General features: G+C 42.9%; 1 protein-coding gene across 3 annotated transcripts in view; it reads right to left on the bottom strand.

Moving 5' to 3' along the window:
* Positions 1–25,132, bottom strand: part of ZNF423 (zinc finger protein 423) — a 251,791-nt gene that overhangs the window by 79,696 nt on the left and 146,963 nt on the right. For all 3 annotated transcript variants that reach the window (XM_040409704.1, XM_040409707.1, XM_040409705.1), the window contains one exon: positions 20,919–21,003. In XM_040409704.1, the coding sequence (XP_040265638.1) occupies positions 20,919–21,003 (85 nt within the window). The remainder of the gene's footprint in view (positions 1–20,918; positions 21,004–25,132) is intronic.

The following is a 25,132-nucleotide window of genomic DNA, read 5'->3' on the forward strand; positions in this document are numbered from 1 at the left end:
CTCTTTTTTCAATTTGGACCAACTTTCACCATGCAAACAAATCCCTCTGGTTGGTTTCCATCCCGTAGGTAGCACTTCACGTTCCTGTGTTCCACCAAACCCATGATGCATTTCTCCCTTCTCTGCCACAGCTCCAGCACCTCCCCTAACAACGCCCAGCTAGTTTATAGCTCCTCCCACCCAGCTAGTTATAGGTACTTCCCTGCCCAAGGAGCTTTTAAAGGCCAGAAACCATGATGCCTAGTAGAAGAGAACCTTGAATTGCTTTGTAAATTTAGATTAATTTGTTAAAAGGATTTAGTATTGACACTATACATGTATATGCCAGCCTCTCCTACTTTATGTAATCCTTGTGGGAGACAATATACCATACATGGGAGCATCTAACACCACAACAGTCCCTTGGGGCTACTTTGGAAAATTACTATGAAGGCCAATTCTTTATCTATATAGAACATGTACATGGCCTCTTAATTGCATCATTGAACAGCAGGACATCTCATAAAAAAGGTCTAACTTGCTATTAAAAAAAAAAAAAAAAAGCCTATAAGAAATGGTTCTAGTCACCTGCTACTAGGGTTTTAAAAGGTGGCCATACACCTAGATAGCTAGATAGCTAGAGGTTGGTTGATAGCTGAACAAACCATCATCTGGTGACTGACCATTTTGTAGACACGGTTATACACATTTTAGTCCATATTGTCCTTTACAGTTGTTCAAACTGGCCATACATGTTTAATATGACTGTCCGACAGAAAGATCTTTCTGGGAACATTCTTTGAAAGAAAGATCTTTTGTCCAACGATTGGATAAAAACTTCAAACATGGCCGACTTATCAGATGATGATGGTCTCATTGGTCAGCCAAAAAAAAAAGTTTGCTATATTTTACCCAACCAAAAATCGTCCATTGTTGAAATCATCTGTTTTGATCAATTTTAAACTAATGCGTATGGCCACCTTAAGTCAGCTCCAAACAAGGTTGTCTTCTGTTGGGCCATTTAAACTCTATCAATACGGTTTTCTTAATTGTGTGCCAAGGCCTAGTGACCTAATAAAACATCTTAAACATAACACCTATCTGATCTGAAAAATAGTGTTACACAGCTCTCTACTGCTCTAGCAGGAACTTCTATGGAACCAGCCAGCCAATCAGTAGCTACTCTAACGTTCTCATTCCCTGTGCCCAGCTCTGCAGTCTGGATCTACCTGTAAAGCATATACTGTGTGCCGAGTCCCAGAAAAGGTGGTGATCAATTGCACTTGGGTTAAATGGGATTTCCACTATAAGCCCTACTAAAGGGATCGGCGACTGCCTGTAGCTTTAGTATAGCTCACTATAGATTTGTGTTGGAGAGCAGCAAACAGACCCCCCCAAACCTTTAGAAGCCCCAAAGCTTTAGGAGACACAGTAGAAACTATGGAAAGGCAGATCCTAAATATAAGGAAACATTCAAAGAGATTAAATGAGTACTGGAATTTATTATGTAATTAAACAATATCAACTGACATTGGATCATCTATACATCTAGGAACCTTTGTTGATATAGGGGCGAAGTCTTGGACAATCTCTAGAAAGGACCATAGTGAGACCTAAACGTCATCAACTCTCTTTGGCACTAAAATCCCCCACAATAAAAAAATAAAAATCACTTGTTTATCTTGTGCCCAGTTTTTCTTTCTTTCCTGATTTTTCTTTTTTTTCTAGAAAAAGTAGGGAGACCCCAACATACATTAGACAGTTGGCCAAACCAACTGAAATTGACAGGTTTGCATGACTTTCCTGTAGAGGGTAGGGCCATTAGTAGGCAAATAAAAAGGTGATAAATTAAATAGGACTTTGCCGTACAGAGAGATCTGGATAAAATACTGTCTGGTCCCTCCCCCTTGTTATTTTTAAGACAGACAGAACGTGATTACACCACCACAACCGGCGCCTCTCTCATCTGAAAAGGCAAATTTGTTAACCGACTGTTGAGTTTAATGTTATGCTACTATTCTGTCTCTCGTTAGTAACACAAATTACCAGCAATTAGCCGGCTGAATGTTCAAAGGCAATTCCATCTAGTGTATGAAAAGAGCAATATAAAACGCGTAATGTATCTATCAAATCTAACAGCCCAAACAAAATTAATGATATGAATACAATGAAGGGTTTTGTGGGATAATTATAAGAGTGTCTGTCACCAGAAGTTAACGTTCCACAAAGTTAGAGATGCGGCGTGGCTACATCGTCTGCTCTGATGTTTCGGTGGAAGCAAAGAAGCTTCATTCATTCACTGAACGCCAGACTAGTTTCATTTTATTGGCGGATTATAGGGGGGGAAAAAAATAAAAATTGGAGAAGGAATTTTGGCTCACGCTGATCCAGAAGAAAATGACTGTTCTATTTCATTATCCTTTTTTTTAATACTGTAACTAAACACTCTTGCATGCTCAGTTGCACGCTGCTCCCTGAGTATTACTTACATATCTATAATTAAATAATTAGGAAGGGTTCTGGTCTTTCCAAACGCTACAAAAGGCAATGATTACTAACCACCGTAGTCAAAAGCCAAGCCCCAATCACATTGGCTCTTCGGTCTATATTAATAATTTTTTGTGTGTTGTTGTTGCTAATACTTATGCAAGACTGCACTGCCAGCTCCCCCCCCCCCCCCCCTGCATGCCAGCACACCAATAAATTAAGATATTCCTGGCCGCATCTGCACAGGGGAAATTAGAGCATTACCTGTTCTACGCCAGTGTGCCAACTTCCTCGCTGCATGCGCAACCCATGCTGAGAGACCAGCTGTCTGGGATTGTGCCACTCCGATGAGTACACAGGAGCCAGGGGAACTCTTAGGAGATCTGCTCTAATATCACAACTGCCTCACTGCAGGGCTGTTCCCTTCATAGCACAGTATTCAAACACTTGCTTCTTGCTGTTATGTTTTTTTTTGTTATGTTTTGATTTTTTTGGTCTTTAAAAAAAAAAAAAAAAGGAGGGAGGAGGGCGCGGAAGGAAGGTTTAGAATACGCGGGTTCAATATTGGTTGCGTTTGGAAGCATCTATGTGACATTGGGTTCACCGCCGAACGCGAGGGACCTAAAAAGAACAATCGACGGAATACAAATATTCACGTGTTTAATATTTAAATTGGTTTGTAGTTGGAGAATACATATATACGGTATGTCCTATAGATAACTACATAAACCTAAAAATAACACAAATCTCAAAAAAATTTAACTATATAAATTATTAGGTTAGAAATCTCATTCCAACTCACCTGACACATTTGCATGCTACGATACATTGGTTCACAATATTAAAGCATTTTTGGACCATGACACCCCCAACGACAACGCTATTTGAACTCTCCTCCCCCGCTTAAGAAAAAAAAAAAAAAGGCTAGTGTTGAAGTGAACGTGACAAACACTTAAGCGGTCCACCTATTTAACATCAAATAAATAGATTCCTTCATCTTCGCCACACAGCCCGACTCGAGTCTGATCAGAGTATCACTTTGCACAATGCCTAAATCCTGCTAAGGTTTAATGTCTAGCTGTGTGCATTTTGCTCTGTATTAACATGTACAATGGAGCACTTTGATTCACCCCCCCCCCCCACCCTCTTCTATTTCACTCCTCTTTCTCTACCCTATCTGAATGCCAGGAGCTGGTGAATATATACATGCTTCATAGCTTCAGCTAAACCTTTTGTTCTTCTGGGGATTTCAGCTGGCGTAACAGCGAGAGCGAAAGGAGAGAAAGAAATTCACAGGGGTCGTAAAGGTTTGAAAGAGGCAAATTACCTCTGAGCTATGGCATGGCACGTTATTTGTGTGTGTGTGTGATGTACGGGGCTGCAAAGAAATTTAACCCCAGCTCACACAAAGAGGGGGTGACACGCTCTCCCCTCCACCTAAGCCTAGCGAAACTGGAGTTAATGGAACCCCCCAAAGTGATGACACCAATGCTCGGAACACTGCGGCGGGATAATTACTCAGCCTCCTCGCAGCTGAGTTTCACAGATGCATTATTAACAGCACATTCCATGCCCTAACGAGCAGCCGTTGTAGGTGGAGAGTTTTTTTTTTTTTTTTTTTTTCAACCAACCCAGCATCTGCCATACAGGTTAAAATTGCAGACAAAAAAATCCAGCCAGCTCTGGCAAATATTTTATTTTGTGAGAGATGCACCTTGGGAGACTATACACTTGGGAGCATCTGATATTTTGTTATTTATTGTTGCCAAGCCCAACACCTTTATTTCGGGGGGAGAAAAAAAAAAATGAAGAAGTTTTCAAGAAAATGCACATCTGTCACAGAGAGCAATTTATGGTGGTGGACATTACATAGTTAATACGGTTAAAAAAAGACATACCGTAAGTCCATCAAGCTCAACCAAGTGATAGGTGGGGATGCAAATCCCAGAAGGAAGCGAGAATCAGATTTCTACATGTTTTCATAAGCATTAATGTTGTTTACTTTTATGAATTCATTTAAACCCTTTTTAAAAAACTGTCCACTGTTCCTGCTGTGACCACATCCTGAGGAAGTCTATTCCACAGCTTCACCGTTCTTACAGTAAAGAAGCTTTGACGCTTCTGGAGACTGAACTTTTTCTTCTCCAGTAGAAGGCAGTGCCCCCTTGTCTTTTGAGAGCATTTTACATGGAACAGTTTTTTACCGTATTTTTTGTATGGCTCATTTATATATTTGTATAGGTTAATCATGCCCCCCTTAGACGTCTCTTCTCAAGACTAAATAAATTCAATTATTTTAATCTTTCTTCATAACTAAGACCCTCCATGCCCCTTATCAGTTTAGTCGCTCTCCTCTGTACTTTTTCCAGCTGTAGTGCGTCCTTTTTATGAACTGGTGCCCAGAACTGGACTGCATATTCCGGATGAGGCCGCACCAATGCTTTGTAAAGTGGTAATATTACATCCCTGCCCCGCGAGTCCATGCCTCGTTTAATGCATGACAATATCCTGGTGGCCTTAGAAGCAGCTGATTGACATTGTATGCTGTAATTTAATCTACCATGTACAAGGACACCCAAATCCTTCTCTATAAGTGACTCTCCCAGTGTTACATCACCTAGGACAGTGGTGGCAAACCTATGGCATGGGTGCCAGAGGTGGCACTCAGAGTCCTCTCTGTGGGCACCTACACCCTGGAAAAAGTCTATGGTCTACGAATATGCCTTACACTTTTCCTGCCATTCAGCAGCGCAGGGCGCACTATGAACGGCACAGGCAGCGCACTGAAGGTAGGCAGGCTATTATAGCTCAGTCACAGGGTGTCATATATAGTAGTGGCAAGCTATCATCAAATAATATCACAGAAGAAGGTTATAGCTACCAATTTAAAATTTAACTTTTACTAAATAATATTAAAAGAAGCATCATTCCAAATATTCCATGATAGTATATTTTTGTATGCCAGACAAAAAGAGGCTAAACCCACCTCTGGAGTTAGGGTAGTAGGAGAATAATTGGTAAATAATAGGTAAGAAGGATATAGCACTTACGGTTAGAAGATATCCTTATGGAATGGATGTGTTTTAAGTGCGGGCTGCAGGTCGGATATCCTTATAGATACCTATTAACTAGGCCCTTTACTTACCCCTACATGACCCTTAGGTGCTTGCTCAAAGTGGGCTGCTTGTTTTAAAGGACAAGATGAATCGTCCTAAAAGTGATGGTAATGAAATGTCCCGACGCGTTTCCCCAAGTAAAAGAACTTGGTTCGTCAGGGGACTTTATATTCCCATAGCCGAAGGATGGTGGCTAAAGAATCTGACAGGGCGCTGACAGGGCGCTGCCATCCGCGGCACCTGAGGGTTAATTGCGCAGACGGCAGAGGCCGTGTGTCGGGAATGTTTCTACAAAGTTTGCATTGTGGGAAGTGCGTCCCCCCCCCCTCCCAGTATTAAAAATCATTGGTAGGCAGTGTGCGCCCTCCCCAGTATTAAAATCATTAGTGGGCACTGCGTCCTCCATCATTGGTGGCAGCGGCAGTTCCGATCGGAGTCCCAGCAGTGTAATGCTGGGGCTCCGGTCGGTTACCATGGCAGCCAGGACGCTACTTAAGTCCTGTCTGCATGGCGCATTGCTATAAGCATAAGCAATGCGCCGCACAGACCTGCGAGTTACAAGAAGGAGCGCCGGGCGGCCACAGCGCATGTAAGTATAATGCTGCTGAGTAACTGACCATGGCAGACAGGACTTCAGTAGCATCCTGGCTGCCACGGTAACCGATTGGAGCCCCAGCATTACACTGCTGGGATTCCGATCGGAACCGCCGCTCCGCTGCGGTGGGGGGGGCGCACTGTATCCCTGCATCTTCCATGGACTGTACAGTTCTACATAGCTTAGTATCATCTTCAAAAATAGAAATGGTGCTATTAATCCCGTCCTCGAAATCATTAATAAATAAATTAAATAATAACTTGTCTATAATTACCTGTGAAGGACCTTGATCCTTTTTTGAATATGGGTACCACGTTTGCCTTGCGCCAATCACTTGGCACTGTACCAGTACCTAGAGAATCTTTAAAAATTATAAACAGGGGTACAGCAATGACTGAACTGAGCTCTTTAAGAACTCTTGGGTCTAATCCATCTGGACCCAGAGACTTGTTCACATTTACCCTATTTAACTTATCTTGGGCCATATCTACAGTTAGCCAATTGAGTATATTACTGGATGTACCAACAGTCCCAGCACCACAGATATCGGCTCCTTTCTCTTCTTTTGTATATACAGAGCTAAAAAACCCATTTAGTAACCCGGCCTTTTCCTTATCTTCAGTGACTCCCCCCCCCCCCCCCCATATCATTATTTAATGGACCTACCTGCTCAGACCCAGGTTTTTTGCATTTGTATATTTAAAGAATTATTTGGGATTTGTTTTGCTCTCTTTTGCTACCTGCTGTTCGCTTTGTATTTTTGCTAATTTTATCTCCTTTTTACAAATTTTATTAAGCACTTTGTATTCTTCTAACGCTCCAGCTGACCCCTCAGATTTTTATTTTTTAATGTGATGCACAAAAATAACGGAGAGGAACAATTTGCTGTAGCTCAGCCATTGGTGCAAACAAAGGACATTATTGCTATCCTAATTACAGGTACACGTCTTCAAGTTGAGGGCTGCAGCAGAGCTATAGAACCAAGCCAAAATATATTTTTCTGCCAGACTGCCGAAGATGACAAACACTGTTTGGACTGTACTGGACCCATGATGTGTGGATAATCGGGAACTAGTGATCAGAGAGGTAATTTTTAGGTCTCGGGTGATGGTACAAATGGTTCAGGCAAAAGAAATGGGTTCCACCAACCAGAAAGCTTAAAAAATAAAAAAAAGTGCACAAAACAGAGTTTCCCATGTGGCACAAAGAGGATACATCTCATCAGGCTTTGTTCACACTAGTTTCATGGCTTCCATTTATACAGAGCCATAAGTTCTCTACTAGACTCGACCAATGAATCCTGATGGGCTTTAAATAATTTAAAGGGGTTTGTGCAGGATCCATAAAATATAATTTAATGGTGTAAACCTTGTCTAGTCTCTTACACATCATAATCGTGTACCTGTCAAGTTTTCCTAAGTCTTTCTTTCAGTCTCCATACTCCCACTGTGCTCCATTGTTTACAACCCGAACTTCCAGGTTGTGGGCGTAGATGAGCTGCAGCCACAACAATTCCCATAGTGCTATGCTCTGCAAGATCAGCCAGAAATGTAAAAGCCTACTACATCCTTCCCAGGGCTGAAGACTCTGCCTAATACACTCTCCATCATTTCCTTGCTTCTTCCTCTTCATGTTTCCTCCCACATAGCCTAAATATGACAAGCAGTGCACCCGGTCTACCCTGCTTGTGGATTGAGAGCATAAACCAGTCCATTTTGAAATTGCATGGGTCTGACATCACAACCATTCAGGCGGGGATCCTGACAGAGAGCATCATCATCGGAGGCCTGTTCATGATGTTAGAAGAAATACAGTCTCCACAGAGGGAGCAGTCATGCGACCATTCTCCCGATCTCCGGAGTGAGACAGAAAAAAAGAGAGCAAGTACATTAGTAAGTTGCAGGGCCTGACAGGGGAAGCACAAGGAAAAGGTAAAATGTATACTACATAATCAGCTACTGGAAGAGTAGTGACTAACTACATATTATGTACATTTCATATCTCGCACCAATTGAGGCCACTCAACACTCAAGACAACAGGAGATATCTACAGAGAGGACTCATGACCACCAACATTTCCATTGGTTTTGTTTGGATTCCTGGTCATTTGTTGCAACCCCATGCAATCAGTATCAAACCAATATGTCTACCACTAAACCAATAGGTTCTTGAGTGTAGCCAAACGTGGGCCAATGAAGCAGTCATGGGTCAGTTACAATACTATTGTTAAGGCCAACTGTATTCTAAAGTAGGATCAATCATATTTCTATGTAATCTTACAAAATAAAATATGACTCAGTGCAGAAAATCTCCTAATTTTTACTAAGATTATGTACACTTTTGTTCTGTTTTGGCAGTGGTGTCCATGGTCAACATTTGATTAAAATCAACTCAAGGAAATGCTCAAACGATGCAAGGAAATCTAGGCTTCTGTACTACAATCAGAATCATTTTAACATTTCAGGAACTTTTGAATTTCACTCTGTAGGATATTCTTGACTGCCAAAAACATTTGAGGAAGCCCAATAGATGCTCAGCCTGATGGACTCTATTTCCAGAGACGATAATCATTTAGTCATAGCAATCGATCATACCACTCGGTTATTTGATCAGTGAAAATAATCACCATGACCACCATCACGGTAATTGATCAGAGTCAAGGTTCTAGTATGTAATGTATAATAAATGCAATAAAATAAGAACAGCGCAAAAACATTACAGGTTTCCTTATCAAGAAGGCGCCATTGATAGAAAGTGACAGGCTGTGACTCCATAAGCAAATAAATAAATAAGTGTCCTTCGTGTCAAGGTGACCCTCTGCGAGTAACCCCCAGTGTTTGTGCATGCATACTAAACAAACAGTCTCCCAGTAATTAACACCAGAGCTTAATGAAGTCCAGCTGCCTCTATGGCAAGCTGACGGGATGCCAACACTCGCTGAATGCCACTTCAGTTACAGCGTGCCCAAAGACAAGCTACAGTTACACACCAGAATCTATAACAAATGAGTGTAGAAAATGACTATATAAACAGTATACAGACGTACATATAGCCATTCAACACATTCATTTCCCTATGGATATAAACCATGTTGACGTGTCTTGTCCACACAATGGATCTTCTTGCACAAGCAAAATGTTAAGAGATTACTAAAAAGTTTTACTCCCATGGTCAAGCTTTTTCTCAATCTCTTGGGGGATGGGGGAATACATGGAGCAGGCTTCTTCTGACCCTTGAGGAGCAAGTATTCAGTTGGCTTGTAATGCATGCCAGCCGAGGCTGAGCAAGATGAGGCCCATGCAGTTTACAGTCTTCAATTATTCAGTTGCCTCATAAACAAAACAGTTATGTTCATCAGAAACATATTGGAGACTTGGAAAGACGAATGTTAAGTGTGTGTGGGGGGGGGGGGGGAGAGTAATTTGCCCAATAAGGGAAGATAATACAAAGCTATACTATACGAAATAAAATTTATTTTTCCATGACCATTTAAGGTGGTTCATGCCATCAGCTGGTCTCAGAGTGCAATAGAAGGATTTGTTTCTGACCACTGCATAGGTCTTTCTACCAGAAGTGAGAAGTCTATGGAACTATGCATACCTGAGCTATTAGGATTGGGGTGTACCTAAAGTTAGGGAGACATAAGTAGACCCAAATGCCTAAAGTCACCTTGTTTGCTCTCCATTAAAAGGATGAAGGGGGTTACAACAATTAGACAAATATGGCCCCAAACCTGACAAATTTGACAGGATTGACTGTCTAACATATATACACTGCTCAAAAAAATAAAGGGAACACTTAAACAACACAATGTAACTCCAAGTCAATCACACTTCTGTGAAATCAAACTGTCCACTTAGGAAGCAACACTGAGTGACAATAAATTTCACATGCTGTTGTGCAAATGGAATAGACAACAGGTGGAAATTATAGGCAATTAGCAAGACACCCCCAATAAAGGAGTGGTTCTGCAGGTGGTGACCACAGACCACTTCTCAGTTCCTATGCTTCCTGGCTGATGTTTTAGTCACTTTTGAATGCTGGCGGTGCTTTCACTCTAGTGGTAGCATGAGACAGTCTACAACCCACACAAGTGGCTCAGGTAGTGCAGCTTATCCAGGATGGCACATCAATGCGAGCTGTGGCAAGAAGGTTTGCTGTGTCTGTCAGCGTAGTGTCCAGAGCATGGAGGCGCTACCAGGAGACAGGCCAGTACATCAGGAGACGTGGAGGAGGCCGTAGGAGGGCAACAACCCAGCAGCAGGACCGCTACCTCCGCCTTTGTGCAAGGAGGAACAGGAGGAGCACTGCCAGAGCCCTGCAAAATGACCTCCAGCAGGCCACAAATGTGCATGTGTCTGCTCAAACGGTCAGAAACAGACTCCATGAGGGCCCGACGTCCACAGATGGGGGTTGGGCTTACAGCCCAACACCGTGCAGGACGTTTGGCATTTGCCAGAGAACACCAAGATTGGCAAATTCGCCACTGGCGCCCTGTGCTCTTCACAAATGAAAGTAGGTTCACACTGTGCACGTGACAGAGTCTGGAGGCCCCGTGGAGAACGTTCTGCTGCCTGCAACATCCTCCAGCATGACCGGTTTGGCATTGGGTCAGTAATGGTGTGGGGTGGCATTTCTTTGGAGGGCCGCACAGCCCTCCATGTGCCTGCCAGAGGTAGCCTGACTGCCATTAGGTACCGAGATGAGATCCTCAGACCCCTTGTGAGACCATATGCTGGTGCGGTTGGCCCTGGGTTCCTCCTAATGCAAGACAATGCTAGACCTCATGTGGCTGGAGTGTGTCAGCAGTTCCTGCAAGACGAAGGCATTGATGCTATGGACTGGCCCGCCCGTTCCCCAGACCTGAATCCAATTGAGCACATCAGGGACATCATGTCTCGCTCTATCCACCAACGTCACGTTGCACCACAGACTGTCCAGGAGTTGGCAGATGCTTTAGTCCAGGTCTGGGAGGAGATCCCTCAGGAGACCGTCCGCCACCTCATCAGGAGCATGCACAGGCGTTGTAGGGAGGTCATACAGGCACGTGGAGGCCACACACACTACTGAGCCTTATTTTGACTTGTTTTAAGGACATTACATCAAAGTTGGATCAGCCTGTAGTGTGTTTTTCCACTTTAATTTTGAGTGTGACTCCAAATCCAGACCTCAATGGGTTGAAAAATTTGATTTCCATTTTTTTATTTTTGTGTGATTTTGTTGTCAGCACATTCAACTATGTAAGGAACAAAGTATTTCAGAAGAATATTTAATTAAGTCAGATCTAGGATGTGTTATTTTTGTGTTCCCTTTATTTTTTTGAGCAGTGTATATACGGAAGGTTACAGCCACTTTAACTGGAATCTGTCAGCAGTTTTGATCATGTTAAACTGCTAACAGCACTAGGGGCTGGGGGAAGCAGTACAAAAATACAATAGTGTAGTGTGGACATGAACTTTTATTCTGCTCCTTAAAGTGCACTGGAGGTGGAGCTTCACTGTGAAGTGCTCTCTGTACTGAGCTGCTTCACAGCCCCTCCCCTCTGAGTGACCGATGCAGTGGACTCCTGGTTGAATGCTACAAACAGCGCTTCCTAGTCAAGTTCCACCTTGTCGGCACTTGCAGGAGCAGAATTTGTGGGAATATAACTTCATATTCACATTACTCATGATAAAAGCTCCATAAAAGGCATGTTTCCACTACTCTACAGCCCCTAGTGAGTGCCACCAGCAATTAAGAACAGCCCAAAAAAATAGAACATGTCCTATTCTTGTCCGCAATTGCCGATAAGAAAAGGCATTTTCTAGGAGAGTGCCGGCGATGTGCGGTCCGCAGATTGCCGGTGTCCGTGTCTTGCGGATCCGCAAAACACATACGGACGTGTGAATGGACCCTTAGGGCATTTTGAGTAAACATTGGAGGAGGGTTCAGGGGGTTGACTCTGACCGACAACAGACCTGGGGGCTGACTTTAACAGACGTGTAATGCTTGCGTTGTCCTGTGGTGGCGCTGCGGAAAAACTGAACACCTGCTAAAAGGTTTCTCTGCAGCTGATCGCGAGGTCTACATAATATACAGCAACATGTGGCTCCTGTCCTTGCTCATCTCTCCTATAAGACGTGTTACCAGAAAAGCTTCAAAGAACTCCAGAATATAAAACCCTTAGCGTGAAACCAGGTTTTAGGTTTGCTTTCGGAAAGCGGGAATTAAAAAGGGAAAAAATAAATAAATAAATAAATAAATAAATAAAAAAATCTTCGAAACTCAAGCAATTTGTCACAATGAAGTCCCTCATTTAGTAGAGGCCTTTCTGCAACCAAATGAGTTAATGTACTATCTGAATAATTGCTCTTTATTATTGGGCTTTTCATATCCGCACTGGGAATTAGAAATCATTAGCAACATTTCAGCGTTATAGAAGCGTGAAATTCCTCAAATTGTTTTTTTTTTTTTTTTCTTTAAGACACAAAGATGAGAATAATGTGGTACATCTGCAAGAACATGACACATCCCCGCGCGCCGGAGAGCTCGCGGCCTTACAGAGCGTGCCCACTCTTAGGATGCCACGTATGGCAATGCAGCCATTTATAATGCATAGATCTCAACCTTCGTCCTCCCGGTTCCCACCGACTGACTTGCATATTTACCAACACGTATTACTGGCGCGCGGGATGCCTTAGAAGAAAGCTCATGGGGAGCAGTACTACATCCCCACCCCCTCCTTTCCGAGCAGTCTTTCAGGAAAAGGCTTTGAAGCATGTTGGGCAGACAGCATGGGGCAGGTAGCAGCGCTCGGCGTGAGCATTACCTGCCCTGTGCACCATGGGTAATCAGCCTGCAGATTCCAATGACAAGCTTACCCCAGTCAATAACCTCCAGAAAGCTGGTGAGCTTTTCATGTTGTATTCCTGCCTGCTGGATGCTCACAAAATGTGGTTTAGCTCATTGCAACACCATGGGTTAATATTGTAATAGCACAGGCATTCTATAGACACTGCGATAAGCAAAAAGCATACGACTACATTCACACGGCCATTAAAAACGGTTTGTTTTTTTACACCTCAACCCTCGCAGTATACACAGTGCCCCCCTCCCCTGTATAAATAGTGCTACCCAGGTGTCTCCCAGTATAACAAAAGCCCTTTTTAGTGGCAACCAGTCCTAATAATGCCCCCATTAGTGCCCCCAAGTTCTGCGGTGTTAGAGAGAAAAAAATAAAAAAATAAAAAACATTTTTCACCTCATCCACTTGCAAGCGCAGGGACAGTTGCTCTTCACTTAATGCACCTGCGCTCCCGGCGCAACATGCGCGCTCAGTGTGGTTACGTCATTACGCAGGGAGCGCATACCGACATCACGCTGGGAGCGCAGGTCCTGCTGCATTAAGCAGACTGTCTCTGCGAGTACAAGTGGATGAGGTGACAATAAAAAATAAAATAAAAATAACCCCTAAAATACAATTTTTCACTAGCGTATGTGTTTTAGGCCTCATGCACATGACCGTTGTTTTGGTCCGCAGCCGAGCCACAGTTTTTGCGGCTTGGATGCGGACCCATTCACTTTAATGGGGCCGCAAAAGATGCGGACGGCACTCCGTGTGCTGTCCGCATCCGTTGCTTCGTTCTGTGGTCCGCAAAAAAAAAATAAAAATATAATATAATATAATATAATATAATATATATATATATATATATATATATATATATATACATACACATACACATACATACATACATACACACACACACACCTATATACCTGACCTATTCTTGTCCGCTTTGCGGAACGCACACGGACGCCATCCGCAATTTGCGGACTGCAAAACACACAACGGTCGTGTGCATGAGGCCTTACTAGTGTATATGTAATAGGACAGGGCCGCCAGGTGTGATGAAGTTTACAATGCATAGCCCTGTTAATCAAACAGGAGAGGGCGCGGCGGTTGCAGAGAGAGCTGAGCCTCTAGGTGTAATGGTAACGCCCCCGTTGCTCCTAGAGGCTCATTTGCATATATTAAAACATCATTTCTCTCAGCAATGCGGGCACATATGAACATGGGACCAACACAGATGTCTTCAGCTGCCAAGCGCACATGTAACAGGTCAGACAGTGTCATGGGTACAAAACTGCTGACAGATGCCCTTTAATGTAAACCGCAGGGGCTGCTGCTGTAGTAAAGGCAAGAACAAAACTGCAATAAAAGCAACCGTTGCAAAGTTTAGGCCTTGTGCCTGCGGTAAAAAAAAAAAAAACTTGAGCGTTTTACGTTTTTTTTTATTTTTTTTCCCAATGCAGTATTTATGGCTGAAATGAAGTCATTCTGTATGCATTGCAAGAAACTGGACACTTAGACTAGTATCCATTATACTAAAGGCCATGATTGATAGTGTTTATATTATAGATATAGCTATATACATATTTATCTGTATCCATCTGTATATATAGCTAGAAATCTAGCAATCCGTTACATAAACATTTGTAACTTACAAAAACCTCGAACGTGCACCTGGGTGAATTGCAAATCGGAGCACATTTGATAAGTAGTTTGCAAAACAATGCCCGGCATAATGCATTCACTCTAAATGAAAGGATATCAGGCATAATAACCGGAGGAAATGTGGGAAATTCTGCACGGAGGCAAGCGACAATATTTCATTCCTAATCAACAGCAGAAAATAAACAGTTTGGTAAACAGTTATTACATTTGATGGGAGAAAAACATCTGCGAGGGCTCCTTTCCTTGTAATTATTCTTGCCATTTTATATTAATTCACACCGCAAGTTACTCTGCCTTGTAAGGTTTCATTTGTTCTTAAGATTTCCGTGGTAGCCGTGCTCTGGAATCTTAAGAAAGAAAGGTGCCAAATCTTTTAAATAAGGACCGTGGGGGCGGTGGGGGTAATTCAGAATTGATCGACATTATTCATATCGCAGGGAGTCTCTAGTAAACCTGGCAGGGGGGCAATGATCTGGCGGACATTAACATAAAATATACAACTGGAAATTACCCAGGAAATACAATGGCAGCGCTCCTATGTGATCGCAATTCCATTGGGCGATAAAGGCTACAAGTCTTAAGTGCAGCCAGAACCTACCGGTATTGCCGGAAATAAATAAATATGGTGCTATGCAACGCTCTTAGGCCGGGTTCACATTAGCGCTATTTTTCTTCCATTAAGGGTCCATTTACACGTCCGTGGTGTATTGCAGATCCGCAATACACCCCGCCGGCACCCGCCATAGAACTGCCTATTCTGGCGGACAAGAATAGGACATGTTCTATTTTTTTTGCGGAGCTGCGGCCCAGAAGTTCAAGGCCGCGCTCCGGAAATGCGGATGGGGAGAGCACATAGTGTGCTCTCCGCATCTCTTCCGGCCCCATAGAGAATGAATGGGTCTTCACCCGTTCCCGATATTGCGGAACGGATGCGGACCCATTTGCGGACGTGTGAATGGACCCTAAAGGAGCAGAACGACGGAAATAACTGACCCAAACAGACTCTATCGACTACAATGGAGTCCGTTCAGTTTTCTCTCTTTTAGGCCTCATGCACACGACTGTTGTTTCAATGGGGCTGTCCGCATCCGTTGCTCCGTTCCGTAGCCCAGCAAAAAAATATATAACATGTTCTATTCTTGTCCGTTTTGCGGACAAGAATAGGTATTTCTACAATCGGCCGCCCATTCTGTTCCGCAAATTGCAGAAGGCAGACTGGCGGCTTCCGTTTTTTGCGTACCCGCTGTTTGCGGACCGCAAAAAAAGTAACGGTCGTGTGCATGAGGCCTTAGGCCTCATGCACACGAACCTATTGGTTCAGTTCCGTTCATTGGGGACCGCAATTTGCGTTCCCCAATGCACGGGCAACGTTCTGCAAAAAGATAGAACAAGTTCTATTTTTTTGCGGAACGGAAGCATGGAACGGAACCCTGCGGAAGCACTCCGTGGGGTTCCGTTCCGCACTGCATCTCCGGATTTGCGGACCCATTTAAGTAAATGGGTCCGCATCCGTGATGCAGAATGCACACGGCTGGTGCCCCGTGTATTGAGGAACCGACGTATGCGGCCTGCAATACGGCCATGGAACTAATACGTTAGTGGGAAAGAGGCCTTACAGGACTTTTCTGTCCGGTCTTTTTAATGGAATCTGAAACGGGAGCTTTCAACGCAGATGTGAACTCGCTCTCACCTGGAGAAGGAGGAGAAAAATTTATAAACATATTTAAAGAGGTGTCCTTCATTACCGGTCATCAACATCTACTGAAACGAGTGGCGTGAAATTACTAGCTTTGAAAAAACATGCATGATTTCATGAAGCTATATTGGGAGAGGGATACGCTCTATTTGTCTAGGTGCGGACATTCCTGTCGAGGGTTTGCTAGCATGTTTGATATCGTATTGGATTAGTATTGAAAGAAAGTTGTGTCTTTAAAAATGGTTGCAAAAAGTTTAAGGGGTTGGTCAGGCTTGTAAAATTCCAAATTTTGTATCGCTTTAATGAACAAAAGGTGATACTCGCCTCACCGATCCCCTGCCTCTTCCGTTCTGACACTAACTGGGTCCCTCTAATTCCTTTCTGGTTCGTCAATACACAGGAAATGACCGCTCAGACAATGACTGGCTAAGCAGTCAGTTCTTGGTGTGTGGAGAAGGACCAGGAAGTAGAGACTAGCGGGAAACATCTTAAAAATAAAATTGGGGTATCTTTTTTATTTTTTTGTTTCTTATTTTAGAATAAATTTTACCCGAAGGACAACCCCTTTAAAGGGGCTGTCCAGGAATATGCAACTATTAAATGAAAGCCCAATGATTTCATCGCCTACTACAAGATTCATACTTGACTCTTCCCTGCCGTTCCGACTCCCATTCCTCCATTTTCCTGTCCCCCGCCTGTTTTCTTCCTGCCAGGGCATGAATGGGGTTACCTGTACCACTGCGGCCAATGGGGATGTGTTGCTTGGGGACACAACAATGGTGACGCAAGTCACTAGTGGTCATGGCACACAAGAACATGTCCATATCCAGCGAGAAGAAAACAAACTGGGGGACAGGAGATGGAGGAATGGTAGCCAACCTTCAGTCGTGGAGCAGGCAAGAATCTTTCACCAAACTAGGGGCTTTCAGTTAATAGTTAATTATTCCCAGAAAACCTCTATAAGGATGAACACCTCTGTACATCGATTACTGAACTGAAGAACTACTGAGATATCCATATCTGACAACTCAGACACCTTAATGCATAGCCAGGCCGAATCCATCAGAGTGGTGGTCGCCCTAACAGAGATATGAGAGGCACTCCAGTTTGACTTAGAGGGGGTGCCCTTTGCTTGAGACTCTCTCAATGACACCAATACGTAAAAAAAACGCTTTAAAATGTTGAGAGCTAAAATGATACAGTCCTCATCATTGCTCATTGTATTGAACAACCATTTAAAGGAGTTTCATGAGATTAGAAAAACGTGGCCGCTTTGTTCAAGAAATAGTGCCTCTATCTGGCAGGTCTCAAACGGTAGACTGTTCTGCCATAAATGATGGCTGGACAAAAACAAAGGCGGTGGTACTTGCCCAGCCGAAAGCTGGCATTTATGCTGGAAAGAGGCCGTATCACTGCCGAATCCCATTATAGTCATTGGACTGTAGAATTTGGCAATGCCGGATCTGGTGATCTCCGGCGGGCTGTTCTCTGCCGGAACAGCCTGCCAGATATTTTCATTGGAGATGTGAAAGTAGTCTTATCCACAATCTGTGTGCTGAACCGCAGTTCCATGCCTTTCAAGTTGAATAAGGCTGAACTGCAATACCAGAAATAACCCTTTGATTAGGGATGCCCAACCTGCGGCCCTGTAGCTGTTGCAAAACTACAATTCCCAGCATGCCTGGGCAGTCTACAGCTATTAGGGAATGCTGGGAGTTGTCGTTTTGCAACAGCTGGAGGGCCACAGGTTGAGCATCCCTGCCTTAGATAAAGAGAGGTGCTGTTTCTGGAAGAAAGTCCAACTATCGAGCTATTTATGACTATTTTTTAGACACTGTCAACACTGTGCAAGTCAAACTATTTCCTTGGCTTCAATCTTATATGTCGCTTTCGCACACCCTCAGTGCCACTGCGAAGTTCCAAGCAGTAGAAAGTCACTTTAATGCATTTTTGTCACGTCTCCCATCACAGGTCTCCACCAATAACCATGATAATAAATACGTTTTACATGGAGAATGCAAATGGCCTTGTAAATATTTTATAAAATTGTTAGAGGCCTCCCGAAAGCTGTAAGTCTTAATTGAGTAAAGGCCGTTTTTTCTGCAGTCAATATATGGAAATGGAAAATGCAAATGCAGTGTTTTCTTCTCCTGCAAAGACCCTTGAGGGGGCAGCCCTTTTCACAAATGGTCTCAACTTTATTATCAATATAATTTGGCTTCCCTTTTTTAAGGTCCCAAAAGCCCTTGTTGCTATCTGCTGCCTGCTACAAGAAGAGCAATTGCAGAATTGCTTCGCCACGTTCTGCAGGGGAACAAACCCTGGGCGCTGCCAGCTTGGCGCTGGAAAGAGACTTGATATCACCGCTTAAACAGGCACCGAGATGAGAGACCCCTGCACTGCCGCAGAGTCATTACAAATATCTTTTACTAGATAGCAGATTCAACTTCTACCCAGTGCAAGGAATTTACATTGCTAAATTGAGAAGACACAGTAATCATTTCAGTTCATCCGAATATATAATATCATTGTGGGAATTTACGAAGACCTGTACGCAGATTGCATTTTAGCATACAAGGGCTTTACTACACTTTGTTTTTGCGTTACTTTTTATGCTTCTTTATCACAACCGGTGCCAAAGTGGAGTCATTGACTAAAGCAACCAGGTTCTAGTTATTATTTATCAGATGTCGCCTAACTGGTGGCGATTGTCAACTTTTCCACTTTTTCTTTTGTGCCAGTAAGAAAAAATCTCCCCATTTGTAGAAACCTATTAGCTCCGACTAAAACAACATGGTGGTGGCTTAGGGTCCTAAAATGAAGTCAACGGTTTCCTTTAAATTAAGTGATCATTGTTAGGCCTGAAGCACACAGTCATATTAGCATAGCCTCCAAGTTCTTTGGCACCCACAGATTTGTATGGAGCCCTCCTGTACCCTTAGTAAAGGTCCTTTTAAATATTCCCGGTTTAGCCCCGGCCACAACTGTAAAGTATGAACCAGCTGATGGGCAGCATGATGGCTCAGTGGTTAGCACTGGCGACTTGAAGCACTGGGGTCCTAGGTTCTAATCCGACCAAGGACAGCATCTGCATGGCATTTGTATGTTCTCCCCGTGTTTGCGCGAGTTTCCTTTGGATACTCCCTCACTCCAAAGACATACTGATAGGGATCTTGGATTGTGAGCCCCATTGGGGACAGCTTGATGCTAATGTCTGTAAAGCGCTGTGGAATATAGCAGCGCTATATAAGTGCGTAAAATAAATAAATGGCTGACAATTACAGGTGCGGCAATTACAAGTGGGTCTGGGCCACATCATCTGCGGGCAATCTTAAAGGCAATGTACACCTTTGGGGGCCATTTTTCTATTATTGCATTGTACTCATTTTAAGCTAAAAATAATTTTTCAATTGGCATTAATTAAAAATGTTGAACCCCTGTCTCTGTGCAGCCTTGAGTTTCTCTAGGAACAGGCTTTGAATTTTCACTCAGTTCCGTAATGCAGCTCAGCCAACAGCTCCTTCTCTCTGACCTCCTAAACACACATTATAGCTCATTTCTTATCTTACTGATAAAAAGGTTTCTTAAAGTAGTGTTTATGACCTCCTAGAAATTTAGAGAAGGTTAATTAGACTGGCACAAAATGAATGTACCATTCACACAGCTAGACAGTTAACCCTTTGTCACAGAACGGCTCAATGTTTTTAATAAAGAATAATTGAAAAAATGAATTTTAGTCCAAAATGAGTAAAATGTTATCATAAAAAAATGGGGACAACCCGTTTCAGAGTAAAGAACAAAGAGTCCTGAAAGTGACGATATGGTCCCCACACTGCCCTGATCTCAATATCATGGAGTCTGTCTGGGATTACATGAAGAGACAGAAGGATATGAGCAAGCCTACATCCTGATTAAACTTGATGGACTTATGTTTTTTTTTTTGTATTAACTATGTAACATCCACAGAAGATCTGAAGTTAGTTCTCCAAGATGTTTGGAAGAACATGCTTTCGGAGTCCCTTCAAAAACTTTGTGAAAGTGTACCTTGAAGAATTGATGCCGTTTTGCAGGCAATGGGTAGTCACACTACACATTACTACCGACACTTCTATTTTTGAGAGCATTATTACTCTGCAGCATTTTTCTACCCCTGCTTAAAACTTTCGCCCAGTATATTACACATGCACAGAGATATAGATTTGTCAAAGCAAAATCTTCTGGAGTCATTTCTGCTTTTCTAAGAGGACTGGATTTTTTTTCCCCAGAAAAGTGCAAGCGGTTACATTCATTCAAATGTCAGGACACAAAAAAAAAAAGTATAATTGCTTATAAACTGTTGACAAGCAACAGGTGCTTTTTTTGCATGGCTAAATAGATGTGCTTTTGCTCAAAAAGTCCATTTCTCAATATGCATCATATTCAATGTACATAGCAATGAACTGTGTGATGTAGTGCTGCTGGGAAGGAAAAAAACTGAATTGCAATAACCGGAGGGGGGTATTTACAAAAGGAAAAAAATAAAATAAATTTTAAGTAAAAACTTCTTACCTATCATGTGGTTGGCAACATGAATCTGGATTTCTCTTTCATTCTCAAAGGTCATCTGGCATTTGATGCACTGGTACGTCTTCTTCTATTAAAGTACACAAAAAAAACAAAAGCAAAAAGGTCATGCAAATGTACATGAAAGGTGAAAACAAAAACAGGAGGTGGAAATAGAGGGAGTAAGTGGTTTTTGAAAATAGTCATCCCACTAAATTACTCGGCTGGAACACCATGGAGACCCTTCTTTCCTCTATAACCACCCATGTTTGTGCATAGACTTGAATCACTAATGTAGCCATTACCTAGGTAATCATATAGAACCCTGAAATTCGGGGAACCTGATATAGTGCATGCAATTATTGCCATGCACAGTGTGACAACAGTTTGTCCCCCGGACCTATCTAAAAGTAAACTAATTACAGAACACTCAATATTTATTTTAATGCAGGTAAGAAAATACGGAAATTAAATTGGGATTATTTTGTCCTATTGCATATTCTGGTTCCAAAGCTGGATACAGCTAAGAATCACAAGCTATCAAAGTGTTAGACTGACATTATACAACCTGAAACTTAAAGGTGTTCTCCGGTTTAATAATGAAATTTTATCTGTCCAGCTTACCTCAAAAACTGCATATTTATTATCCAAGTGCCTGCTTTTCATGCCATTTTCCCCCAGCATCACTGCATCCTGGCAGGATGTTTACATGCAGAACTTCCTGTTTTCATCAGCTTCCTGCTGGGCTCCCTAACCAATCACTGTATGCTTTGCTCTGTAATGTTACACAAAACTTGGTCCCGCCTAGCTAACATGGAGAGGGGAGGTGTAGAGAATGTGACTACTTCAGAGAGAGTAGAATGACAGCAGAGCAGGCCCTGGGATTGGTTAGAAGACCTAGCAGGAAGCTGATGAAACCAGGAAATCATGCATCTAAACATCCTGCCAGGATGCAGTGAAGTTGAGAAAAGGGGAAAGGAAAGTATTTGAGGTACTCTGAGCAGATAAAAAAAAAAGTCATTATGAAACCAAAGAACTTCTTTAAAGTCATATCTGGCCCCTGGGTTACCCCACAGGAAGCAGGCCCACAGATATGGCTCCACCTGCTACAGGATTATGCACTTTTAGTAATTCAGAGTGCTACAAAGGTTAGTAGATGCAAAATTTAGTACTGCATGAAAAACACATTATTAGGTTTCATGTGCATAGGTCAGTAGTAGGCTGCATGGCAGCTACATGGACACCATGTACTGCCGTATGTCAGAGATATTGTCTCCTAGATGCAAAGGAGTATCCCTAGTATAAAAACACATGTATTCTGGGGAAAAAAGAAACACAGGACATCCAATGGTAACTCACCACCACCCTATATACACACGCAGGAAGAGGATCACAGGTTTACAAGTAGGTCCACAGAGACCATTTAAATCTGCAGTTCTTCTACTATATTCCTGTGAGAACCACAGCCAATTCCCAAACCCTCCAAATTGACTCTCAGGCACACTCCAGATATCCAACCTGTCAGTCTTTATACTTTAACAGAGAAAAAAAAAAGACGACCGCAAAGAAGTCAGAAGAAGGTGAAACCCTGGGTCGGGCTATGTGGTCAGCGTTCAGCATGCTATTTTATTGAAGCCCTTTTTAATGTTCCTTTGTGAGTATAATAAAATGCTTTGTTTTCAAACCTTTCCTTGCGGTCAGCACTATGTCCTCGTTTTCTCCTCAAGTATAACAGCTGACAGGTTGGATACCTGGAGTCTGCCTAGACGGTTTGGGAATTGTCTGCGGTTCAAACAGTAATCTAGTAGAAGAGCTGGAGATTTAAGTTGACTGTGTGGACCTACTTGGAGACCTGCTGAACCCCTCCCTGCCTATCTATTGAGTGGTGGTGAGTCACCACTGGAAGTACTGTGTCTTTTTTCCAAATTTGGTAGCCCTGGAAGACATGTGTTTTTATACCAGTGTCAATTGGGACTCAGTCTTTTTAACCCCAGATTGGTTCCATTTGTGGACAGATTTAGTGCCTGCTGAACTGGTGTACTGTTTTTACATGGAGCATCCCGCAATATTGGATTTTTATGGAATATAACACCTCCGTATGAAATAGAAGGCATATGTAGGTGCAGTAGGGCCCCAGAGAAGCTTACGAATGCCCTTTTAGGGTGTATGCACAAAGGAGGAAATAGATCTGTGGTGGAGATTTTGAACTGTTTGCGTGGGTTTTTAATTCAATAGGTGTGACCTGGGGAAAATCCAGGTCAAAATCCACAAATAAAAAAAATCTACATGTGGATTTTGGAGCAGAAACCACACAAAACTTCACACAAAAAATCCACAAAAGCTACACTGCCATGTGCATGGACCCTCATGGTTCGTCAGTCAAGAGCGTACTGGTAAATTGTACATAAAGAAAGTTCAAGGCTGTCAGATTACTGGAAGACAGAGAGAAGAGGATCAAGCTTATTCTATGGCACCCAACTGTAAGGTTTACTATTACAGAGATTATTCTACAGAATGCATGGGCAGGACAAGACCATTTAACTGGTAATTTACAAGCAGCACAAGGCAAGCCTAAAGATATGAATGATCGTTTGGTTTAGACCACTAACCCTCTGAATGACATTATTAATACTGAATTATTTGCACATATTAGGTTTGATAATATCACAGTTACATGTGCGGTGAGCTCCATACACTGTGCAGGTTCTAGGTGGAGGCCCTTATGCACACTTAATGCTTTGGGCCTTTGGGCATTACCCTTCTGTGCTACTGGTCAGCCAAAATGGCTCACGGGTGGACTGAAGCTGGCAGTACACTTTAGATAGCCGTCGGTTAAACGCCTGTTTGGTTGACAGCCACGTCCCCTGTTCTGAACCTCTGGCAGCATCATTTCTCCCCTGAGAACAAAAGCATCAGACATGGAAAAATCCACCAACCCAATCTATCTTTTCTCGGACATCTCTACTAGGGAAAAAGTCAGGAGACCCATCAGATGGTCCACTGGTCCCGCCAAAATCAGTTGGTTTGGCCGACTTTAATGTGTATGACCATATTAAAGGGTTTTTCCAAGATTTTAATACTGATGACCCCAGGATAGGTCATCAGCATCTGATCCATTGGGGTCCGATGCCTGGGACCCCCACCGATCACTGTTCGAGAAGGCATCAATGCTCCTGGGAGCGCCACGTCCTTCTCACAGCTTTTCCTAGGCCAGTGACAACTAATTTTTCTTCATAGAAGTCAATGGGGCTGAGCGCGATACCAAGCACAGCCGCTATACAATGTACACCGCTTTGCTTGCTAAGCTGCGAAAAGTCAGCGGCGCTTATATGAGAGCCGATGCCTTCTGAAAAAGCTGATCGTGGGGTTCCCGGGTGTCGGACCCCCGCGATCAGATACTGATGACCTATCTGGAGGATAGATCATCAGTGGGGTTGAGTGAAGCAAACTTCGGATCATAGATCCGAAGTTGCTTTGTTCAAAACTTACTTTGACTGCTGTACGGAGACCTGTCTCTGTACAGCATTCGAATGTATGGGCTGCGTGGAGGTGAAATTCATTAAGTGAGAAGTCTCACGACTTGTACAACCTGAAAACCATTTTTAAACTGCAATCCAACGTTGGCTTCAGTACCGAGGTACAGTACCAAAGCCAACTTCGGACTTAACGAGTTTCGCCTCCGTGCAGCCCATACATTTGAATGCTGTACAGAGACTGGTCTCCATACAGCATTCAAATGAAGTTTTGAATGAACCGACTTCGGATCAAATGCTTCACTCAACCCTAGTCATCAGTATTAAAATGTCGGAAAACTCTTTTAAGTCCAAACGCTTACTGGAAACCCAGCAGGAGGCACTATGCCCGTTTGCATTCAAGGGCTGAAAACCAATCCTGACCAATTACTGTTCATCCAACTGAGTGTTTGTTGGCGTGTATCCAGTCAATGCAATCTTCTGTGAGCCAAGAATAGAATTCCAGACTGATTGCATATACATCTAGAGTTTGTTACATTGTATCAGTGTAGATCAGGACATTTTTGAAGAATATTCACGGTCATGATTTTGCTGTGATTTTGTGTAATTGCAGCAAAAACCACAATATGGCTGACCACGTGAATGCAATTTAAGGATATGCCCACACATACCAGAAAACTTCTGCTGAGAAAGTCACAGCAAATTGCACTGCAAAATTTAGTGGATTTTTTGGGCAGATTTTGTGGT

This window comes from Bufo bufo, chromosome 10 (assembly GCF_905171765.1).
Source record: "Bufo bufo chromosome 10, aBufBuf1.1, whole genome shotgun sequence".
Taxonomy (NCBI): Eukaryota; Metazoa; Chordata; class Amphibia; order Anura; family Bufonidae; genus Bufo; species Bufo bufo.